Below are 17890 nucleotides of genomic sequence, written 5' to 3' on the forward strand. Positions count from 1 at the left end.
CAGTCCATGGTAAGACAAATGGTCTATAAATGGAGAAATTTCAGCACTGCTGCTTCTCTCTCTAGGAGTGGCCGTCCTGTAAAGATGACTGCAAGAGCACAGCGGCCGGCGCATGCGCAATATGAAAGGCTGTTCCTCTGCCCATAATGGGCAAAGCAGTGCGCAGGTGCGGGCCAGTTCCCAGCCCGCCGTCCTCTGGTGCCGCTCGTGACGTCCGCCGGCTGGAGGTGTGTTTTTCTGGGCACATCGCCCAGTAACGCCGCCCCTGGGAACCTTCAGAAGATCATTTGCATAAGTTTAAAAAGTGTTATTTTCATGATCTGGACAAGGGACACAGAAGAGAAAGGTACGATTGTAATAAGGGTCAAAGAGTCTATAACCTGATCTGAGCGGTCTAAAACGCTCAGATTAGGTGAAAGACTCCCTTTAATTTTATTTAGTCCATGATGTACCCGGTAGTTTTACCACCTTATATCTCCGATTTAGTCCACATAGCTTACAGATCCACTTTTCACCAACCACTACATATTCATTTCTGCGAGACACCTGTTTGCTGAAAATTACGCTTCCCCCTACTTTAAATGTTCGTACGGGGGTGCGCTTTACAAAATGGGGTCACTTCTTGGTGTTTTTAATAAAAAAATAAAAAATAAAAAAGTAATTACCCTTACCGGTATTGTTTTTCCAGGACGTCCCCTATGACAGCACATGGGAGAAATACCCAATCAATTTACAGTAACTTTTTAAGAGGGGGGGGGGGGGTTCACCGCTTGAAGGACCTTTCGTCCAAACACTAAATTCTGATTGGTGCAGAGGTCCAAACGATAAGGTTTGCAAAAAACTGGATTTTTTGTACTAACCGTAAAATCCTTTTCTCGTAGTAGGCATTGGGGGACACAGCACCATGGGTATATGCCCAGCTGCCACTAGGAGGCCGACACTAGAAACAAAAAAAAAGTGTTGGCTCCTCCCAGGTGGGCTATACCCCTCTGCAAGAGCCGAGAAATATCAGTCGGTACAAGAGCAGTAGGAACGGCACACCAGAACCAAAAGGAAAAAACAGAGCCAACAAGTCTTCAACTGGGGCCTCAAACAAGAAGAAACTCGAGGGTGGGATCTGTGTCCCCCAATGCCTACTACGAGAAAAGGATTTTACGGTGAGTACAAAAAATCCAGTTTTCTCGTGCATGGCATTGGGGGACACAGCACCATGGGACGTCCCAAAGCAGTCCCCGAGGGAGAGAAGCAGGAAACGCCATGCCGCAGTCTAAAGCACAGCTGCTTGCAGAACTTTGCGCCCCAGACTGGCGTCGGCAGAAGCCAGGGAATGAATATGGTAAAACTTAGAGAAAGTGTGAACTGACGCCCAGATGGCGGCCCGGCAAGCCTGGGAAGCAGATGCCCGATGACGTACCGCCCAGGAAGCCCCAACTGCCCTAGTAGAATGCGCGGTCAACCTGGAAGGGGGAGCACGGCCCTTTGCAACATAGGCCTCCTTGACGGCCGACCGAACCCAGTGAGAAATGGTGGCCTTGGAGGCAGGCAACCCCTTACGAGGGCCCTCAGGGACCACAAAAAGAGAGTCCGAAAGACGGAAGGGTTCCGTGAGGCGAAGATACAGGCGAAGAGCCCGAACCACATCCAGGCAATGGAGAGATTTCTCCCTAGGGTGAGAGGGGTTAGGGCAGAAGGAAGGAAGGATAATTTCCTCATTAGAAGAGGTGGGTGGAAGGGAGTGGAAGGGAGGGGGAACAGATGCCCTGCAGTGGATCAAGAATCCAACTTACCTTCCGACGTCGTCAGGCGCAGCAATAACCACCCCCTCGGCGGACTCAACATGGGAACCATGGGTCCGCCGGAATTCCACTGCGGAAGCAGTTTCAAGTGGGGACTGGGTGGCTGCCGGGTACCTAAGTACGCGCCCGCAGGGGGGCAACTAAGGTGGAACTCGATGGAGCCACCCCTGCAGCAGGTCGAAACCTGCAAGAGAGAAAAAATAAAAAATAAAAATAAACATAAAAACTATTTTGGCAGGATGACCTGCGAAAATAAAATAGCAGGTCATGTTTGCCTCCTACGGACACTAGAACTAGACTGATATTTCTCGGCTCTTGCAGAGGGGTATAGCCCACCTGGGAGGAGCCAACACTTTTTTTGTTTCTAGTGCCAGCCTCCTAGTGGCAGCTAGGCATATACCCATGGTGCTGTGTCCCCCAATGCCATGCACGAGAAAGTATTATAATTTGTCCATGTAGCTGCTGTACAGATTTGATCTATCATGGCATTAGCTTTCTCTGCCCATGATGTTGCCATAGACCTAGTCAAATGGGCTTTAATGGAGATTGGACAGCTCTTTTTTTTGTAAAGAGTATGCCTCTCGAATTGTATGTTTGTTTAGTAACTTTCTGGCCTTTATTTTTTTCTCCATGCTGAATGAATACATTTTAATCCTGTCTCCAAGATTCTGTTGACTGGAGATATTTAACCATCGTCTTCCGCACATCCAAGCAATGGAAACGCTCCTCTTTGGCGTTTCTAGGAGAAGTACAAAAGGACGGAAGAATTATTTCCTGTTCTTTATGGTAAGAGGAGACTTCTTTTGGTAAAAAAGCTGGGTCTAACTTTAAGATTACTCTGTCGTCAGGAATTTTTAGATAAAGTTCTTTCATACAGAGCTTGAATTTCCCCTATCCTACAGGCAGAGGTAATGGCTACCAGGAAGACAGCTCTAATGGACAAATATCTTGATGAGATATCATTTAATGGTTCAAATGGAGGTTCACAAAGGGAATTTATGGTTAAGGTTAAATCCCATGTTGGGACGATTTGTCTTATGTGGGTCTTAATCTAGAAACGGCTTTAAAAAAACTCTTTACCCCTCTATGTTCCGCTAATGGGAAATCTAGGAAAGTCAAAATAGCCGACACTTGGACTTTTAACCCCTTAAGGACTCAGCCCTATTTCACCTTAACCACCTCCGGACCGCCTAACGCAGATTCGCGTTCCAGAGGTGGCAGCGCTGCGCACAATCACGCATATACGCGTCATCTCGCGAGATTTCCTGTGAACGCGCGCACACAGGAACGGAAGGTAAGAGAGTTGATCTCCAGCCTGCCAGCGGCGATCGTTCGCTGGCAGGCTGGAGATGTGTTTTTTTTAACCCCTAACAGGTATATTAGACGCTGTTTTGATAACAGCGTCTAATATACCTGCTACCTGGTCCTCTGGTGGTCCCCTTTGTTTGGATCGACCACCAGAGGACACAGGTAGCTCAGTAATATGTTGCACCAAGCACCACTACACTACACCCCCCCCCCCCCCTGTCACTTATTAACCCCTTATTCACCCTTGATCACCCCATATAGACTCCCTGATCACCCCCCTGTCATTGATCACCCCCTGTAAGGCTGCATTCAGAGGTCCGTATGAATTTTACGGATCCACTGATAGATGGATCGGATCCGCAAAACACATACGGACGTCTGAATGCAGCCTTACAGGGGAGTGATCAATGACGGAGGTGATCACCCCATATAGACTCCCTGATCACCCCCCTGTCATTGATAACCCCCTGTAAGGCTCCATTCAGAGGTCCATATGAATTTTACGGATCCACTGATAGATGGATCGGATCCGCAAAACACATACGGACGTCTGAATGCAGCCTTACAGGGGAGTGATCAATGACGGAGGTGATCACCCCATATAGACTCCCTGATCACCCCCCTGTCATTGATAACCCCCTGTAAAGCTCCATTCAGATGTCCGCATGATTTTTACGGATCCACTGATAGATGGATCGGATCCGCAAAACGCATACGGACGTCTGAATGGAGCCTTACAGGGGCGTGATCAATGACTGTGGTGATCACCCCATATAGACTCCCTGATCACCCCCCTGTCATTGATTACACCCCTGTCATTGATCAACCCCCTGTAAAGCTCCATTCAGATGTCCGCATGATTTTTACGGATCCACTGATAGATGGATCGGATCCGCAAAACACATACAGGCGTCTCCCTGGAGCCTTCCAGGGGGGGTAATCACCCCATATAGACTCCCTGATCACCCCCCTGTCATTGATTACCCCCCTGTCATTGATCACCCCCCTGTCATGCTGCATTCAGATGTCCGTATGATTTTTACGGATCCACGGATACATGGATCGGATCCGCAAAACACATACAGACATCTGAATGGAGCCTTACAGGGGGGTAATCAATGACAGGGGGGTGATCACCCCATATAGACTCCCTGATCACCCCCCTGTCATTGATCACCCCCCCTGTCATTGATCACCCCTCTGTAAGGCTCCATTCAGACATTTTTTTGGCCCAAGTTAGCGGAATTATTTTTTTTTTTTCTTACAAAGTCTCATATTCTACTAACTTGTGTCAAAAAATAAAATCTCACATGAACTCACCATACCCCTTACGGAATCCAAATGCGTAAAATTTTTTAGACATTTATATTCCAGACTGCTTCTCACGCTTTAGGGCCCCTAGAATGCCAGGGCAGTATAAATACCCCACATGTGACCCCATTTCGGAAAGAAGACACCTCCAGGTATTCCGTGAGGGGCATATTGAGTCCATGAAAGATTGAAATTTTTGTCCCAAGTTAGCGGAAAGGGAGACTGTGAGAAAAAAATAAAAAATATCAATTTCCGCTAACTTGTGCCAAAAAAAAAAAATTCTATGGTATTCCGTGAGGGGCATGGAGAGTTCCTAGAATTTTTTATTTTTTGTCACAAGTTAGCGGAAAATGATGAATTTTTTTTTTTTTTTTTTCTTACAAAGTCTCATATTCCACTAACTTGTGACAAAAAATAAAAAATTCTAGGAACTCGCCATGCCCCTCACGGAATACCTTGGGGTGTCTTCTTTCCAAAATGGGGTCACTTGTGGGGTAGTTATACTGCCCTGGCATTCTAGGGGCCCAAATGCGTGGTAAGGAGTTTGAAATCAAATTCTGTAAAAAATGACCAGTGAAATCCGAAAGGTGCTCTTTGGAATATGGGCCCCTTTGCCCACCTAGGCTGCAAAAAAGTGTCACACATCTGGTATCTCCGTATTCAGGAGAAGTTGGGGAATGTGTTTTGGGGTGTCATTTTACATATACCCATGCTGGGTGAGAGAAATATCTTGGTCAAATGCCAACTTTGTATAAAAAAAATGGTAAAAGTTGTCTTTTGCCAAGATATTTATCTCACCCAGCATGGGTATATGTAAAATGACACCCCAAAACACATTTCGGATTTCACTGGCCATTTTTTACAGAATTTGATTTCAAACTCCTTACCACACATTTGGGCCCCTAGAATGCCAGGGCAGTATAACTACCCCACAAGTGACCCCATTTTGGAAAGAAGACACCCCAAGGTATTCCGTGAGGGGCATGGCGAGTTCCTAGAATTTTTTATTTTTTGTCACAAGTTAGTGGAATATGAGACTTTGTAAGAAAAAAAAAAAAAAAAAAATTCATCATTTTCCGCTAACTTGTGACAAAAAATAAAAAGTTCTATGAACTCACTATGCCCATCAGCGAATACCTTAGGGTGTCTACTTTCCGAAATGGGGTCATTTGTGGGGTGTTTGTACTGTCTGGGCATTGTAGAACCTCAGGAAACATGACAGGTGCTCAGAAAGTCAGAGCTGCTGCAAAAAGCGGAAATTCACATTTTTGTACCATAGTTTGTAAACGCTATAACTTTTACCCAAACCATTTTTTTTTTACCCAAACATTTTTTTTTTATCAAAGACATGTAGAACAATAAATTTAGAGCAAAATTTATATATGGATGTCGGTTTTTTTTTGCAAAATTTTACAACTGAAAGTAAAAAATGTCATTTTTTTGCAAAAAAAATCGTTAAATTTCGATTAATAACAAAAAATGTCAGCAGCAATGAAATACCACCAAATGAAAGCTCTATTAGTGAGAAGAAAAGGAGGTAAAATTCATTTGGGTGGTAAGTTGCATGACCGAGCAATAAACTGTGAAAGTAGTGTAGGTCAGAAGTGTAAAAAGTGGCCTGGTCTTTCAGGGTGTTTAAGCACTGGGGGCTGAGGTGGTTAAGGACTTTTTTTTTGCAAATCTGACCAGTGTCACTTTAAAACGCTTTGATTTATCCAGGCCGTTCTGAGATTGTTTTCTCGTCACATATTGTACTTCATGACACTGCTAAAATTGGGTCAAAAAAGTAAATTTTTTTGCATTAAAAAATACCCTATTTAGCAAAAATTTAGAAAAATTAGCAAATTTCAAAGTTTCGGTTTCTCTACTTCTGTAATACCCCTAAAAATTGTGATGACTTTACATTCCCCATATGTCTACTTCATGTTTGTAGCATTTTGGGAATGATATTTTATTTTTTGGGGATGTTACAAGGCTTAGAAGTTTAGAAGCAAATCTTGAAATTTTTCTGAAATTTACCAAAAAACAATTTTTAGGGACCACTACAGGTCTGAAGTCACTTTGCGAGGCTTACATAATAGAAACAGCCCAAAAATGACCCCATTCTATAAACTACACCCCTCAAGGTATTCAAAACTGATTTTACAAACTTCGTTAACCCTTTAGGTGTTGCACAAGAGTTATTGGCAAATGGGGATGAAATTTGAGAATTTCATTTTTTTGCCTAATTTTCCATTTTAACCCATTTTTTCTACTAACAAAGCAAGGGTTAACAGCCAAACAAGACTGTATCTTTATTGCCCTGACTCTGCCGTTTACAGAAACACCCCATATGTGGCCGTGAACTACTGTACGGGCACACAGTAGGGCGTAGAAGGAAAGGTGCGCCGTATGGTTTTTGGAAGCCAGATTTTGCTGGACTGGTTTTTTGACACCATGTCCCATTTGAAGCCCCCCTGATGCACCCCTAGAGTAGAAACTCCATAAAAGTGACCCCATCTAAGAAACTACACCCCTCAAGCTATTCAAAACTGATTTTACTAACTTTGTTAACCCTTTAGGTGTTGCACAAGATTTAATGGAAAATAGAGATACAATTTCAAAATTTCACTTTTTTGGCAGATTTTCCATTTTTATATTTTTTTTTTCCAGTTACAAAGCAAGGGTTAACAGCCAAACAAAACTCATTATTTATGGCCCTGATTCTGTAGTTTACAGAAACACCCCATATGTGGTCGTAAACCGCTGTACGGGCACACGGCAGGGCGCAGAAGGAAAGGAATGGCATACGGTTTTTGGAAGGCAGATTTTGCTGGGCTGTTTTTTTTTTTACACCATGTCCCATTTGAAGCCCCCCTGATGCACCCCTAGAGTAGAAACTCCAAAAAAGTGACCCCATTTTAGAAACTACGGGATAGGGTGGCAGTTGTGTTGGTACTAGTTTAGGGTACATATGATTTTTGGTTGCTCTATATTACACTTTTTTGTGCGGCAAGGTAACAAGAAATAGATTTTTTGGCCCGTTTTTTTTTTTTTGTCATTTACAACATTCATCTGACCGGTTAGATCATGTGGTAATTTTATAGAGCAGGTTGTCACGGACGCGGCGATACCTAATATGTGTGCAATTTTTTTTATTTATGTAAGTTTTACACAATGATTTCATTTTTAAAACAAAAAAAATGCTTTAGGGTCTCCATAGTCTAAGAGCCATAGTCTTTTCAGTTTTTCAGCGATTATCTTAAGTAGGGTCTCATTTTTTGCGGGATGAGATGACGGTTTGATTGGCACTATTTTGGGGTGCATATGACATTTTGATCGCTTGCTATTACACTTTTTGTGACGCAAGATGACAAAAAATGGCTTTTTTTTTACACCGTTTTTATTTTTATTTTTTTACGGTGGTCACCTGAGGGGTTAGGTCATGTGATATTTTTATAGAGCCGGTCTATACGGACGCGTCGATACCTAATATGTATACTTTTTTTTATTTATTTAAGTTTTACACAATGATTTCATTTTTGAAACAAAAAAAATCATGTTTTAGTGTTTCCATAGTCTAAGAGTCATAGTTTTTTCAGTTTTTGGGCGATTATCTTGGGTAGGGTATGATTTTTGCGGGATGAGATGATGGTTTGATTGGTACTATTTTGGCGTAAATGCGACTTTTTTGATCACTTTTATTACCTTTTTTGGGAAGTAAGGTGGGCAAAATTTCAATTTTCTCATAGTTTTTATTTTTTTATTTTGATGGCGTTCACCGTGCAGGGAAAGTAACATGACCATTTTATAGATCAGGTAGTTACGGACGCGGTGATACCTAATATGTGTAGTGTATTTTTATTTTATTTTTTTATTCAGTGCTAAAAAAAAATATATTTTATCTTAACTTTTTTCACTTTATTTTTATTTTTTTTGACCCAGACCCACTTGGTTCTTTAAGATCTAGTGCAGGCATCCTCAAACTGCGGCCCTCCAGCTGTTGCAAAACTACAACTCCCAGCATGCCCGAATAGCCTACAGGTATCAGCTTACAGTAGGGCATTGTGGGAGTTGTAGTTTTACAACAGCTGGAGGGCCGCAGTTTGAGGATGCCTGATCTAGTGGGTCTGATGTCTGTATAATACAGTACAGTACACTATATAGGGTACTGTACTGTATTTTACTTACACTTTGTCTGAACAGATCTCTGCCTTTAGCACAGATCTGTTCAGCACCATGGACAGCAGGATGCCTGAGAAGGCGTCCTGTTGCCATGGGAACCTTCCCCGTCTTCTCAGTTGTGGCCACAACTTCGCAGACGGGGAAGGGTAAGGACGGGGCTGTCGGGGGGCTGTCTCCCTATCCCATTGGGGGGCTGCAAAGGCACAGCAGCCACCCGATGGGAGAGGGAGGGTGCTCCCTGAGCTGTTAACCTTTTCCATACAGCGGTCCGTACGGACCGCTGTATGGAAAGGGTTAAACGGCTGACATCGCATCACCGATGTCAGCCGTTTATACCAGGGTGTCAGCAATGAGCTGACACCCTGGAATAACCACTGTCCACCAACGATTATTCAAGGGGAGGCGAGCGGGGGATCGCGATCCCGCCTGCCACACCCCCCCCTGCACCACCAGCCCACATAATATCATTCAGGGGTGCAGGGGGGGTTAATAAAACTTTATTTCGGGCATTTTAAAGTTTGATCGCGGGGATCAGAATCGGCTAAAAGCGCAGCAAATCGCAGGTCTGAATTGACCTGCGGTTTGCTGCGATCGCCGATACGGGGGGGGTCACATGACCCCCTCCCCCCCCCCCCCCCCCCCCCCCCCCCGGCATTGTGACAGGATGCCGGCTGAATGATTTCAGCCGGCATCCCGTTCCGATTAACCCCCGCTGCGCCGGAATCGCGAATTAAAGCCATGACGTACCGGTACGTCATGGGTCCTTAAGGATTCGGGATCCATGCCGTACCGGTACGTCCTAAGTCCTTAAGGGGGTTAAGGTACTTGGTCTCAAACCTAAATCAACCCCTTTCTGAAGAAAGTCTAGGATGTGTGAAATGGTAGGTGAGGAACCATCTGGGTGTTCCGTAGATAACCAGGAACCAACATTTTTTCCAGATTTTCCCGTATATGGCCGAAGTAACTGGTTTGCGACTATTTTGTAATGTTGCAATTACTTTTTCCGAAAGACCTTGCCCTTTCAGAATTTCCCTTTCAGGATCCAGGCCGTCAAATTCAAGGTTTTCAGATCTGGGGGTTTTAGAGGACCCTAAACCAGATGATCCTGTCTCCTTGGGAGGATTAATGGCTCTTCTATGCACATTGCTATGAGGAGCGAGTACCAGGCCGGAGTAATCAATAGCACCTTTGTTGTGCTCTCACCAATATTCCTCAATACTGCCGGAATAAGAGGAATCGGTGGGAAGGCATATGCAAAATCCATGTTCCAGGTTTGTGACATTGCGTCCACTGCTAGAGGATTGTCTCTTGGATTTAGAGATTAAAAAAAGCTTGTTTGTGTGTTTACTCTGGTCGCAAACAGGTCTATCTGAGGCTGACCACATTTGTGACATAACTCCTGGAATACTATTTTGTTTAGCATCCACTCTCCCGAATTAACTTTTCCTGCTCAGGAAATCTGCAGTCGTGTTTTCTTTGCCCTTTAGATGTAAGGCTGAAATTGATAACACATTTGATTGGGCCCAGTGAAAAATATGATTTGACACCCTCTGCAGAAAAGGGTTTCTGGTTTCCCCCTGGTGTTTGAGGTAACACACCGTAGTGATGTTGTCTGAGAAGATCCTTAGATGCTTCTCTTTTACAATATTTTCAGCCTCTTTTAGAGTCTTCAGAACCGCTGTTAGCTCTTTTAAGTTTGATGATCCCAGGCTCTCTAGAGGTGACCCTTCTCCTTGAAAATATAAATCTGCCACCTGGGCTCCCCAGCCTGACTTGTTGGCATCAGTGGTTACCGTCACCATTGGATCCGGCTTCCGGGGAATTCCTTTCACCAGGTTGTCTGGAGTTAACCACCAGTTCAGGGAGTGCTTTACCCCTGTGGTAAGGAAAATTCTTTTGTCTAGAGATTCTTCACTCTTGTCCCACCGAGATGGTATTAATTTCTGTAATGGTCTTGAATGAAAATGGGCCCAGGGAATCATGGGTATACAAGATGTCATGATGCCCAGTATCCTCATTGCCTCTCTGATCGTGCAACTTTTCTTATTCAAGTGTTGACCTTTCTACATATAACCAAACAAAATACCATGGTAATAAAATTCCATTTCTTTCACTGAATCTAGAAGTGTACCCAAGAAAATCTTCCTGGTTTCCAATCGCAGATCTGATTTGTTGAAGTTGATCATCCATCCCAATTTTGTCAGCACCTCCAGTGTTAATTAAAGATGATCTTTCAATATCTTCTGAGATTGGGCCGTTAATAAAAAAATCGTTCGGGTATGGCATTACAATTATTTTGTAGTGTCTTAGTTGAGCCATCACTTATACCATCAGTTTGGTAAAGATCCTCGGAACCGACGAGATTCCGAATGGCAGACACTGAAATTGGAAATGATGTATGTGGCTGTTCACTTTTATTGCAAAATCTCAGATATTTTTGATGATGAGGACGAATAGGAATATGATAATATGCATCCTTCAAGTCTATTGTGCACATGAATGCTGCTGGGGTGATAAGTGGAATGGCTGACCGAATAGATTCCATTTTGAACTTTCGATAGGAGATCCGCCTGTTCAAGAATTTGAGGTTTATAATTTTCCTGAACGATCCATTTGTTGTTTGGAATAATCACCCTTGAAAATGTTGATGTGAGGGTACTGGAACAGTGGCCTTCATCTTGCATTCAGACTGAATATCCTGTAGAAAGCCAATTCAGGCTTGGTAGACATCTCGGACTCCATTTGGAACAGCAGACAAGCCTAACTGCTTGCTGGTTCCTTTTTATATAAATCTTACCTTAAAGAGGACCTTTCATTACGATAAAAAATCTAAACTAAGTATACAGACACTGAGAGCAGCGCCCAGGGATCTCCCTGCACTTACTATTATCCCTGGGCGCCGCTCTTTTCTCCCGGTATAGGCTCCGGTATCTTCAGATTTTTGGCTCAACTGGGAGGAGCCTGCTCTTGTTCTCCTGGGCGTCTCCTTCTCCCAGGCTGTAGCGCTGGCCAATCGCAGCGCTCAGCTCATAGCATGAGAGTTTTTGGGAGAAGGAGACGCCCAGGAGAACAAGAGCAGGCTCCTCCCAGTTGAGCCGAAAATCGGAAGATACCGGAGCCTATACCGGGAGAATGGAGCGGCGCCCAGGGATAATAGTAAGTGCAGGGAGATCCCTGGGCGCCGCTCTCCATGTCAGCATACTTAGTTTAGATTTTTTTTATTGTAATGAAAGGTTCTCTTTAAGGGTCCCCCCCTCCCCCTCCCCTCCCTGCTGCCGCTGCGCCCCTCCTTCCTTCTTGGGGACTCTATCCTCTAGGGGAGAGTCAACCTCTCCTGTACACGGAGCGTTCGCCGGAAGTGACGTCACCGCTGTGCGCCCGCGTGAGGAGGAATGCGTGCTGCCGAGCCCAGAGTCCCCGGAGGGGACGCGGCTTTGGCTCCCAGATACCTCGGCCATGTGGGAGAGAGGTAAGCTAGGAAGGCTAGGGAACCTCGCAAAGAGGTACTAGCAGGGCCTTGAGGAAACTGAGGAATGGCCGGACACCACTCGACCCAGTTCCAGCTCTTAGTAGCCTTGCGGCTACTTCCATTTTTCTTTCTTCACCCTCAAGAGGGCCTCTCTTCCAACTCCCTGTAGGGACAGGAAAAACACTGGATAGGGGGGTGGGGAGGAGCATTTTAAACTCTCTTGCTTCCTGTCCCTACAGAGACCTATAAGGACAACCTCCCATGTGCTATCATGGGGGACATCCTGGAAAAATAGCTTGCTATGTTCTCGGAGTTTACCCTGTTAGTAACAACTGTATCTGTCACAGAGGATTTGTTTGTAAATTATCAAAGATAGTTTGCTACGATCTAAATTGCAATATTCAGCTGTCCCTCACTGCCAGAATTTGCTAACTAAATAGCCCTAAGTAGCCTCCAGCTATGTCTATTTTTCCTCAAAAGGTTTTCATGTTTCTGCTGCCTATATCAGCTTAGCCTAGGGGGAGGTCTGCAGTAAGACTCCCTTATTTGTTCACTAATGCGCTTCTTTCAAAAATCAAACTAGAGATCCCCTCAACCTTCTGATGACACTCTGCTCAGTGGCCACTTCCATCTAAAAACATCCTGCTTGAAGCCTCGCAATGGTGAGGTACTGTTGATCAATTGTTAGGTGTCGTCTTGGTCTCATAATGTCAAAATGTGAACAGCATGATGAGAAGGACTGTTTAAATGTCAACTCAATTGATCCAGGAAATTTATTGGACGACTCATGGATCAAACAACGGTTGTGAATTTTGCCATTCAGCTCCTTGTTAGAGAACAGCAAGTTGTGCAAAAAGTACTGAAACATTGAACTTGAACAGTTGGACATGTGCATTCAAAAGTTTAGAGAAGGTCTTATTAAGTTTACCTGTAAAGGTAAAAGGTGTTTAGGTTCATCCTGAAATTTCACCCACAAGCCAAATAACCCTTTTTTCGTCAGTAGTATATAAGTCTGCCCACAACTCTCTACATTACCTCGTACACACATACGCGGTTATTGGCCAAGTAGGAATGTGCTATCAATGGGGGAGGAGAAAAAAAACATATGCAGATGCAAATTGAAGGAGAGTCACGAGACCCCCATACACATTAGATGATTGGTGGGGTCTGTTGATTAAAGGTGGCCATACACATTAGACAGAAATTGGTTGATAGTTAAACAGCAGATGAACGTACAATTATCTGGGGAACGTTCCTTTCACAGACAGGGCCATACAAATTTTAGTCCATATTGGCAGTTACAGTTTTTTCAAACTGCCCATACACGTTCAATGCAACCAGAAGATAAAAGAAAGCTCTTTCTGGGAAAGATCTTTTGTTCCCAAATGATCTTTCTTTGAACTGAAGTTCTTTTTGTCTGACAAAAACATTGAACATGGCCGACTTCTTTTCTAACTCTGTTTTATAATCGTGTAATGTGTATGGTGTACAGCTACTTCTGTGTTGAGAAATGATCACATGGAATTATAGGCAAAGGTATAATACTGCCCCACTATGGGATTCCAATTTCTGGCTCTCGGTGATCCTGCCACCTGTTTCCTAATTGACATAAGAGACAAAACCATCTGCAAACTTGTTTGGAACCAAATACATCAATATCTACTTCTAAACTAGCTTCTATAGTGGCATAGATGTCTGAAAAACTTGGGGACATTGAGGTGTTTGGTGATTTGAAAACGCAGAATGTAATGGAAGTCAAAAAGATGCGTGTCATCAGACTCTATGAACAATATTAATCAGAAGAAAATATATTTTGGTGGCACCATTTCAGCATGATCATACAAACCCTTTTGTCGTCAGTTTCTCCTCTTCACCATTTATACACAGATCAAGCTCATGGCCCTGGAGTTCAGGTTGCTCCACACATATGGATTCATTTTCTTTACGAAAATATCCAAAGTCACTATGAGAAAAGAGGAAGAGTAGGTTTCAAAACCTTTCAGGGCAAATATACACAAGGTCATCTGATGAGGATAGTATACAACTTGTTATTACCACATGTAGTCATCCAGAGTGCAACTACAGTTAACAGATTCCCGGCCGACTAGATAATCCCGGCCATTCTGGCACATGGAGGATTTTTTAAGGCGTTGATATTGTTCTTTATAACCCAAAACACATCCATCAGATGGTGCTCCTGGGTCTGTAGAGTGTGCCAACCATGGGGTATAATCCTTATTTTCACCTAATAAAGTGCAATAGAAATGGAAGGATGACAAAACTATAATTTATTAAACATTACAATGATATATCAATAATAGGTCTGCAAAATAAAATGACAAGGCAACTGTTCTATAACTCAAGATGCCTCAGTGATCCCTACACCCATCTCTACATGGTACAAGTAAGTAACAGTACTTCGTACTGTTACTTTAGGTACTGATCAGGGCGTTTTTAACATAAAATTTACAGATTCATGACATATTTTCAAGTCCTATCCTTCTTTCTTTGTGGCACAACCCCATTAGGACTGCAGTCATGGACTTGAAATAATATTTGGAGTCACTGATGGAACGGTTTTTATTGCCCACAGCCACCAATCACAGTACAGCTTTCATATTCTGAACTTGAGAAATGGAATCTGTGCTGTGAATGGTTTCTATGGACAACAATTTTTTTTATTTTAGACAGTTTCATAAATATGCCCCCTGGTCATGCTGAATTCCGGGAGCACACCATTTTTTGGTCAGACAACCCCATATAAGAACTTTACCACTGCCATACTTCACTGTGCATTTCACACACAATAATTTAGGATGCAAATCAGACCAGAGAATGGACACCATAAAGTTTTGAACTTTAACAACACGAGTCTTGGCAAAAACTAAACTGTCTTTCTTATGCTTTGGCTTTAGCAGTGGCTTTGTGCCTGGATGAGGAGTATGCATTTATGTTGGATGTGTTGTCTTAGGGCTCTTGCAGACAAGCGTGTTCTGTACAGGCATCACGCTCTGTGTGTGGACACGATTGCCCGTTATGGACACTGCTCGTCTTGCAGGAGTGCACGGTATAATACTGATTTATAATGCTGTGTGTCTCTGCATGACCTTACTGCTATAGAATCATACTGACAGCATTAAATCTCATATGGAGCACGATTCCTACACAGGACACACTCATCTGAAAGAGCCCCTAGGCCGGGTTCACAAACACAGTTTCATTTTCTGGTGATGTGAACCCAGCCTTACTGTGTGCGACAAATGCATCACTACAGTTACAGCTAGCCAAAGAATTTGCAAGCACTTGCTCAACGAATTCTTTGCATTTTTCTCCGAAAAACATGCTATGCTGATGGCCTGAATTAGGCCTCGTGCACATCAATGTATTTGGTTTCCGTTCAGTTTTTTTGCAGATAGGATGCAGACCCCTAAATATGTTGTACTTCTTACATATACAAACACATAAATACATAAACATCTCTAGGTAGTTCAGATAAACTTCAGACAAACAAGGAGATAAGACACTTTTTAATTTACACTTACAGCTTTGCTTAAGAAGAACAGCAAAGTCTATAGTATACGACAACCAAATGCGATGAAGAAAACCTGGCTGATATCCCCATACAGTAACATTTAGGGAACGGGCGCCTGGTTCAGAAGCCAGACCTGTGAACATTAGAGGATCCTTCGAAAAATTATAGAAGAACCAGCACTGGCCTTCATCTGTAGAAAATCTAAGTAAATGGAAACACATTTGTAGAACAGTTAATTGGAATAATACACGTAACAGAACTTGCTCATCACCAGTGTCCAACCCCTTCAAGATGAAAATAAATCTGGTATTTTACTTTTGCACCCAAGAATGGCTAATAAATTTCTTTTTGATGCATTCTGGCTTAACTGCAGTATGGCATAAAATTTAAGAACATCAGGAACAGGAAATACAAGACTGCTACCACCACTATCATTCCCCTAGGTTGGTTTAAACTGTAATATCATCAATTTATACAAGGATCTTTTGGTTCACATTTGCAACATTACAGTAGTCAGTTTCGGAAGGGGAGCAGACTGCCAAAGTTACTGGGAATAGATGCACTTCGCCGGATTCCCTTTCACTATAACAGCATCTAACAGGGATCCGGTGGGTTACAATCATACATGGCACAGTATTTGTCTGGCACAATCCCTACAATTTATGATGGAAACCTGCCAGATTCCAATATAGTGAATGGCAGTGGTGTACATAGAGAAGTAAGGGCCCCATAGCAAGGACCACACCAGACCCACCCCCCTCCCACAGGACAGAAGGGTTTCTGCCCTAAACCCTTTTCAATGACCCTTGGGCAATTTTTTACACTGCCTCATTTGCTAAAAGTTGTTCCTTTAGAGGGTAGAGTCATGACCAAGTTTTCACCCCCAGTAGAAGAGGAGATAATCCCAACTAAGACTGGGCCCCCTCCTGCCCTGGGCCCCATAGCAGTCACATGGTCTGCCACTATGGTAGTTACGCCCCTGGTGAATGGGGATCCAGCAATGTTCCACTTTGCCAGATATGGTAACTCTAGTAGTCTGCTCCTCTGCTGCAACAGAGTTATGTGCCGCCGATGTGAACCTACCCTTAACCACTTCCCATCTGGGCCCTTTGCCCCCTTCCTGACCAGGCCAAATTTTGCAAAACTGACATATCTCACTTTATGTGGTAATAACTTTGGAACGCCTTTATTTATCCAAGTCATTCAGAGATTGTTTTCTCGTGACACATTGTACTTCATGATAGTCATAAATTTGAGTCAAAATATTTCACCTTTATTTATGAAAAAATCCCAAATTTACCCAAAAATTTGAAAAATTCGCAATTTTCTAAATTTCAATTTCTCTGCTTTTAAAACAGAAAGTGATACCTCATAAAATATTTATTATTTAACATTCCCCATATGTCTACTTTATGTTGGCATCATTTTGGAAATGTCATTTTATTTTTTTAGGACGTTAGAAGGCTTAGAAGTTTAGAAGGAATTCTTCAAATTTTTAAGAAAATTGCCAAAATCCACTTTATAAGGACCAGTTCAGGTCTGAAGTCACTTTGTGGGGCCTACATAGTGGATACCCCCCATAAATGACCCCATTGTAGAAACTACACCCCTCAAGGTATTCAAAACCGATTTTACAAACTTTGTTAACTCTTTAGGCGTTCCACAAGAATTAAAGGAAAATGGAGATCAAATTTTTAAATTTTACTTTTTTGGCAGATTTTCCATTTGAATCAATTTTTTTCTTTAACACATCGATGGTTAACAGCCAAACAAAACTCAATATTTATTACCCAGATTCTGCGGTTTACAGAAACACCCCACATGTGGTCATAAACTGCTGTATGGGCACACGGCAGGGCGCAGAAGAAAAGGAACTCCACATGGTTTTTAGATGCCATGTCCCATTTGAAGCCCCCTGATGCACCCTTACAGTAGAAACTCCCAAGAAGTGACCCCATTTTGGAAACTAGGGGATAAGGTGCCAGTTTTATTAGTACTATTTTTGGGTACATATGATTTTTTGATCATTCATTATAACACTTTATAGGGCAAGGTGACCAAAAAAATTGGTTGTTTTAGCACAGTTTCTATTTATTTATTTTTACAGCGTTCACCTGAGGGGTTCAGTCAAGTGACATTTTTATAGAGCAGATTGTTACGGACGTGGCGATACCTAATATGTATACTTTTTCTCATTTATTAAAGTTTTACACAATAATAGCATTTTTGAAACAAAAAAATTATGGTTTTAATGTGTCCATGTTCTGAGAGCTATAGTTTTTTTATTTTTTGAGAGATTTTCTTATGTAG

The 17890-nt window shown here is 42.8% G+C and overlaps 1 protein-coding gene across 1 annotated transcript in view; it reads right to left on the reverse strand.

Moving 5' to 3' along the window:
- SORT1 (sortilin 1) overlaps positions 1–17890 on the reverse strand; it is a 144469-nt gene that overhangs the window by 35722 nt on the left and 90857 nt on the right. The window contains exons 14-16 of the mRNA XM_040424071.1: positions 15591–15781; positions 14104–14293; positions 13895–14011 (exon numbers count right to left, since the gene is read on the reverse strand). Coding sequence (XP_040280005.1) covers positions 13895–14011; positions 14104–14293; positions 15591–15781 — 498 coding nt within the window. The remainder of the gene's footprint in view (positions 1–13894; positions 14012–14103; positions 14294–15590; positions 15782–17890) is intronic.

This window comes from Bufo bufo, chromosome 3, assembly GCF_905171765.1.
Source record: "Bufo bufo chromosome 3, aBufBuf1.1, whole genome shotgun sequence".
Lineage (NCBI taxonomy): Eukaryota > Metazoa > Chordata > Amphibia > Anura > Bufonidae > Bufo > Bufo bufo.